The sequence below is a fragment of the Onthophagus taurus genome, chromosome 8, assembly GCF_036711975.1.
Source record: "Onthophagus taurus isolate NC chromosome 8, IU_Otau_3.0, whole genome shotgun sequence".
NCBI classification, from domain to species: domain Eukaryota; kingdom Metazoa; phylum Arthropoda; class Insecta; order Coleoptera; family Scarabaeidae; genus Onthophagus; species Onthophagus taurus.
Genome location: NC_091973.1, coordinates 4,222,294 through 4,228,862, shown reverse-complemented (window position 1 = coordinate 4,228,862; position 6,569 = coordinate 4,222,294). Strand labels below are relative to the sequence as shown.

Sequence of the window (6,569 nt, the reverse complement as noted above, 5' to 3'; positions counted from 1 at the left end):
ATACTTATAATAATACTCGAAAGAGGTCATCACAGCAAAAAGAAAGCTGAAACTGCCTGAAACCCTGAACTTTTCTTTATGAGATGTCGACACAAAGCTAATTTATTTATTTTTAATTTTCTAATAAACAGTAAAAAAGGTCAATTTTTAGGGATAAGATAAAAGTGTAAAATTGTATGGAGATTATATTAAAGTTATCACTTTAGGAAAGGATAGGATTTTAAGATGAGTTTTTGCGTGCCGGTTAAATCTAAATGTCAAATAAGAAGCATGCGACAACAGCCAGTGTCCTGCTTAAAATCGAGTACAAAACGATGTTTTTTATATTGTTTACATTGAATTAGGGTGCTACGTTTAAGAGCGCATGCCGTTTTTGGGTAATTAATCGCGAATCTTACAGGACGGGACACATGGTAAAAGAGGAAAATGTTAAAATTCGGCTCAAAAGGTGACAGCAATATTGTTTATAAATGTACAGTTAGGTTATTAGAGGATACCGAGATTCTTGAATGTGAATATAGGGTAAGATATGAAAAAATAATCGTATTTACATTAAAATCAAATACTTTATTTAATAGCCACATCATAAAGGTAAATACCTATTGGAATATGTGTGTCAACAATTAAATTTAGTTGAGCAAGATTATTTGGGACTACGTTATGTGGATTTGGCAGAACAAAGGGTAAGCAACCAATTTTAATTCATACTTTATATCATAAAAAATACCATTTAGCATTGGTTGGATCTTGGAAAATCAATTTGTAAACAAGTTAAAGATCTTGACCCAGTGCTGTTTAGTTTTCGCGTAAAATATTACCCGCCTGATCCGTTCCATTTAAAAGAAGAGATAACACGTTATCAAATTTTTTTACAATTAAAACGAGATCTTCTCCATGGGCGACTTTATTGCGTACCAAACGACGCAGCAATGTTGGCCGCTTTGATAATCCAGGGCGAATTAGGCGACCACGATCCTGAAGTACATCTGGGGAGTTATATTTCTGATTTTAAAATTCTCCTTAAACAAACTGAAGCCATCGAAGATAAAGCTATGGAAATTCATCAAAAACAATTGAAAGGATGGAGCCCTTCTCAAGTTGAAAATACATTTTTAAAGCTTGCTTCGCAATTGGATACTTACGGTGTTGATCCTCATCCTGTTAAAGTAATTTGATTGTTGTAAATAATTATTTTAATTCAATAAAATTTTATTTGTAGTTTCAAGATAATCGTACTAATCAATTATACTTGGGTATAAATTATAGCGGTATATTAACGTTTCAAGGAAGCCGAAAAACGCATCATTTCCGCTGGTCGGATATACAAAAGATTAATTATGAAGGAAAAATGTTTATAATCCACTTGAATCATAACGATAAAAAGCACACAGTTGGTTTTAAATGTCCAACTGGAGCCGCTTGTCGTCACGTTTGGAGATGTGCCATTGAACAAATGTTATTTTTTACGTAAAATCATTTCATCGCAATAAAATTTTATTCGAATTAAAAAAAGATATCACTTTTAGATTACCTACCAGTTCAGATGCACCGTCCGTTGTAACAGGTGGCGGATTTTTTTCTTGGGGTACCAAATTTAAGTACACCGGAAGAACGGAAAAAGAAATTTTAGAAGACAACGCCAATTTAAATAGAGAAGAACCAAGCATACAACGAACCGCCAGCCTTAGGAGGAAAGCCTCAAGCGTACCGGCCACACCTTCAACTCCTTTACAACCGCATTTAGGTAAACAATTTTTAATTCATTTATTTCATTCTACATTTCATTATAATTCTAGGTTATAGCAGTTTGCCACGGTCCAGTCACTCGGATGTAGGAGGATCTAGAATTGAAAATAGCAACAGCGCTGGGTTATTATCTAGTTTGGATACTCCTCCGCAACAGTATGGTGATATTGCTTCACTGGAGACTGTTACTGAAGATCAAGAAGCTGGTGGTGTTGCAAAATTACGAACTACAGGTAAATATGTTGTTGGAAAAGTATAACTATACAGGTAGCCCTCGGTTAGATCGGCCGTTTTCATCACTTTTGGAGTTTCTTCATTAACTCTGACTGTTCATGATCTAATTCTTTGTGTTATTTGTGTAGCAATGTTCTCTGACATCTTGAGCAGTAACATCTTTTAATTCCAAATCAATTGCAAGCCTAGTCATGTTTTCAATTAGATTCTCCTATTTTGGTACTTCTTCAAAATCGTGCATTAATGCTGGCAGAAGTTTACGCCAAACTCCATTTAAACATTTTGGCGAAACTTCATCCCAAGCCGATTTTACATTATTAATGCATTTTAAAATATTTTTTTAAGCGTGCTTACTTCTGATTGATGAAAAGATTTGGTTTCAAGATGGATTTTGTTACTTCAAAATTTTGTATGTACAGTCGTGATCTTGGGAAATGCACACTCAAGGTCAAGCGCTGTTGTGAGATCCGACATGCCGCTGGATAAAAGGGCTGAGCCGAGCGCCTACGAGTCAAGAGCTTCATGTGCGCTGGGCTCAGCCCGTTTAGCCATCGGCATGTCGGATCTCACAACAGCGCTTGACCTTGAGTGTGCATTTCCCAAGATCACGACTGTACAACGATTTTTAAGTATTGACCAGTCTATTGAAGAAGGGCGGGCCCAAAACCAGTGACATGATTATCAACTGGACTGAGCGTTTCGCATAGTTGCCGGGGAAAACAGTGATGCCAATAGGTTAGGCAACCAACTGTGATCATTGTAGGTAAAAGCGACCGGCCACACGGCAAGGTTAATGCTATTGCGGGGCTGATAAATGCGCAAATAAGAAAAATATCCCTCTACTATGCAATTCTCTGACCTGCTGTACCTTTGTCAGTGACAATAAGTTAATAATAACATTTTAATAATGTCATTTTAGATATTCATATGAAGCAACTTGCTCATACTTGTCTTATTATGCTGTTTTAGTAAGAACGCTTTCTTATGGCGCGGCCTGGCTTATGCCTACAATGGGTAATGTTGGTGGCATACCCTACTGGCGTCACTTTATTCGGCGAACACGCAGTCCAGTTGATAACCATGTCACTGCCCAAAACTGGTTTAGATAAATAATAGTATATTATTATATGAGCATATAATGAGGGCTATTATTCATTCGATGAGTGAATAATAGCTCATTATATGCGAGTAGAATACTATACTTTGTCCACGACTATTGAAATTGATTCCATAAATTTATTTTTTAAATAAATTTTTGAATAAAGGTTAAACGTCAATGTGACACAAATTCAATGTTACTAACTGTAACCAACTTCACAACAATTTGTCAAAATTAAGTGTCAGTTTTATAAAACGTCGTTTTCTTTACGAAAATTAATTAATTTATGCTTAAATCATACGAAAAAAGGAATTTGTTTAGGTTTTTTTAATGTCAAACATTTAAAAACTCCTAAAAAATTGAATTAAATTGACGTTTTTTGAACTTTTAACGTTTAAAATAATTATTAGTAGTCTGGTCAAGATGGCTACCCGTGAATAATGATTATTATTCACTCCGTGAAAAATGACTACCATTTTGTTTTAGAAAACTTATTCATAAGGTATATATTATAAGGTAGTCGTGGACAAAAAATATTAATCACCTAAGCATAATTTGTTTTTTATATACATGAATATAATACATGCCCAACAATCAGTAAATACGTTTAGTAAATAAATTTATTATTAATTATGGTTATAATTTCTAGTGCATTTCTGAAGTGATACCCTGTATTGCCACATTATTGCGATATTTGAATACAATTAATAATTAAATTGGTGATATTTCCACAAGGATCCTTCAAGAAATTAATTTTATAGCGAATTTTGAAAGTTATCGATAAAAATTGCAACATCGAAAATTTTATCAAAACTTCAAATATGGTTTTCTCAAAAACTAAAAGTTATTTTTCAAAACGGGTTAGTTCATTGGAAAGAGGACACTTTTATTTACACTTTGGGAAATTTTCATACGCATATTCCAAAAAATCGATTTTATACGAATTATTAAAATTTAATCGGCGGAAATTGCAAAATTCGAAAAAATTGTCGATCATTTCAAAAACTAAAAGTGATTTTGCAAACCGGCTTGTTGCATTAAAAAGAGGACACTATAATTAATAATTGGTGATATTTCCACAAGGATCCTTCAAGAAATTAATTTTATAGCGAATTTTGAAAGTTATCGAAAATTTTATCAAAATTTCAAATATTGTTTTTTCAAAAATTAAAACTTATTTTTCAAAACGGGTTAGTTCATTGGAAACAGGACACATTTATTAACACTTTGGGAAATTTTCATACTCATATTCCAAAAAACCGATTTCATACGAATTAATAAAATTTAACTAACTATCCAGTTGTTAGATATCCGTTCCACCACTAATAAACACTAAAACTAACTACAAACAACGAAAATCGTTTTAGTATATCGGGAAATGTCTCGATCGGTCGAGACATCGGGGATTCCCACAGTAATTATGAAACGGCGTAAATTGAACCGGCATAAACCAAGGGCTACCTGTAGTTCTAAAATGTACTGATTTCACCCAAAAGTCAAGTTTTGGGTTGATATGATAAACTATTATTTTAAAATAATATTTTCGATTTAATGTTTTAGTGTTAAAAGAAGATTCAATGGATCGTTTTAGCGATTATTGTTTCCGAGATTCATTTGAGCATTCATCGTCGGAATCTCAATTAATAGAAAATAATTATAGAGGTTATGAAACGAATCATCCATCGCATAGATCGAGCAGGAGTCAAACGCCGCTTTCGCATTCGCAGGTGGACGGTCGTATATGTTTGCCGAACGCGACGTTTACTACGCAAAAATCGGTTCAAAAGCCGCGCGCTTTCAACGTGATGAAAGCATTCATCCCTTCCTTTATAATAGTGGTAGTAATTGTTTTGCTAGCCACCATTGTAATGCTAGAAACTGATAGTGAGCTGTTCGGAAGCCTTAGAAGTATACCTGAAATCGAATCGTTAAAATACCACTTTTACGAGCCCGTGAAGAAGTTTTTTCGTGACAAAGTGCGCTTCTGATCGGGCTGTTGAAGCTGTACTCCCGTACCTTTGGAAAACATTCCAGTTCTTGCTTATATTTCTATTGGGCTTTATGTTTTATTAAAAAAAAAAGATTTAGAGAAAAAAAAGGAAGTTGAATCGATGTAATTAAAAAGAGAATAAAATAAAATACAAAGGCAGAAAATTATTCATATAGTATAATATATATTTTGCGAAAATTTTGCAATACCGAAAATACGAAGTGTGTGTGCGTACGCGTTTAAATGTACGTCCGTTTACAAAAATTTCACTTTTTTTTCGTTCGATTTATTCCATTTTTCAGAGAGGTGTAACATAGTTCCTGCTCGCTGTAGCTGCTAATAACAAAAAAAAATAATGTTACAACTTTTTAAATAAATTTTCGATCATAGGTTTTCAAACAAGCACAAACTGCATTTACTTCTTCTTGTTATCGAATCGTTAGCTAATGAATCTCTTAGAATCTCTAACTACATATTCCGTTTACATTTATTTCTTATTAATTTTATGGCACTTGTGTCGGGTTTCTCTCGATTACACCTTCACGGGTTCCAAATATGTTTATCTGTGATCTGATCTCAAATATATATTGCTGATAGAAAATGTGTACAAAACATTATAAAAAAAGTGAAAACGAAAGTGACTCCTTAAAAAAATATGCTAGAAATATAAAGGTGCAATCAAAAAAATTTTTTTTTCTTGTTAAGTTTTCTATTTTACTTTTATATTTTATACGCTGTTTCGTTTCTAAAATAATTTTGTGGGTCCATGTAATACAAAATGTATTTTTAAGATGCACAATTACTACTCAGAGTTAAGGTTATGTTTAATATTTCAAATAATGATAAAAATAACGAGATCTATTTTAATTATATACTTTATCGTCGCATCTAAAACATATTGATAATACAAATTTAATTGAAATATTTAACGTAACCTTTAAATTATTTAAATTATTTGTTATTGTTTGTTATTTACCAATTAATATACAAGGATATTTTAGATTTAAGAGAGTTAGGGGCTGCATTTAGAATACTTAACGATAAATTTTGGGGAGGTAAAAGGGCCAGTTTGCGTTCGGAAAATATATTTGCCAAGCAATTAATATCAAAAAATAAAATAATAACAACATTCGAAACCTCCATTCTCTTACTCTACTCGTAGATCGTCCGTACAACGTGTTTCCTTTAAGAAATCTCCTTTTTAAGCGTTATTTTTTCATGTCCTAATCTCTAATGAATCTAGGTAATTTAACGTACACCTTTTTGCCAAATAAATAAACTTAAGTCAATTAAATGTTTTTTGTTGTTTATTTTATTCCTTCCATCTTTTACTCCAAAAAAAAGCAACATTTTAAAAACTTCGATAATTATGACTAACAAAGAAATTGTTATATCTTGACCAAGCGTTTCTTCGATAAATTTTGGTATTTTAGATACCTCAAATATTGGCACGATTTTTTTATCGCATTCTCCGTTGATTTTGGTATATAAACCATGTTC

At 32.6% G+C, this 6,569-nt stretch overlaps 1 protein-coding gene across 1 annotated transcript; it reads left to right on the top strand.

The window, feature by feature from the left end:
* Positions 1-214: 214 nt before the first annotated feature.
* LOC111425412 (FERM domain containing) lies at positions 215-5,152 on the top strand. Its single transcript, XM_023059408.2, has 7 exons — positions 215-522; positions 579-683; positions 735-1,166; positions 1,220-1,467; positions 1,527-1,744; positions 1,797-1,979; positions 4,640-5,152. Exons 1-7 carry the CDS (start codon positions 427-429, stop codon positions 5,065-5,067), a joined length of 1,710 nt encoding a protein of 569 aa, XP_022915176.2. The 5' UTR covers positions 215-426; the 3' UTR covers positions 5,068-5,152.
* The last annotated feature ends 1,417 nt before the right edge of the window (positions 5,153-6,569 follow it).

Bases quoted from the DNA above. Each gene is read 5' to 3' on its own strand.
- LOC111425412 (XM_023059408.2), top strand. From the start codon at position 427: ATGTTAAAATTCGGCTCAAAAGGTGACAGCAATATTGTTTATAAATGT. The intron at 523-578 runs GTAAGATATGAA...TTTATTTAATAG, and splicing joins TTCTTGAATGTGAATATAGG to CCACATCATAAAGGTAAATA. The intron at 1,167-1,219 runs GTAATTTGATTG...TTTTATTTGTAG, and splicing joins TTGATCCTCATCCTGTTAAA to TTTCAAGATAATCGTACTAA.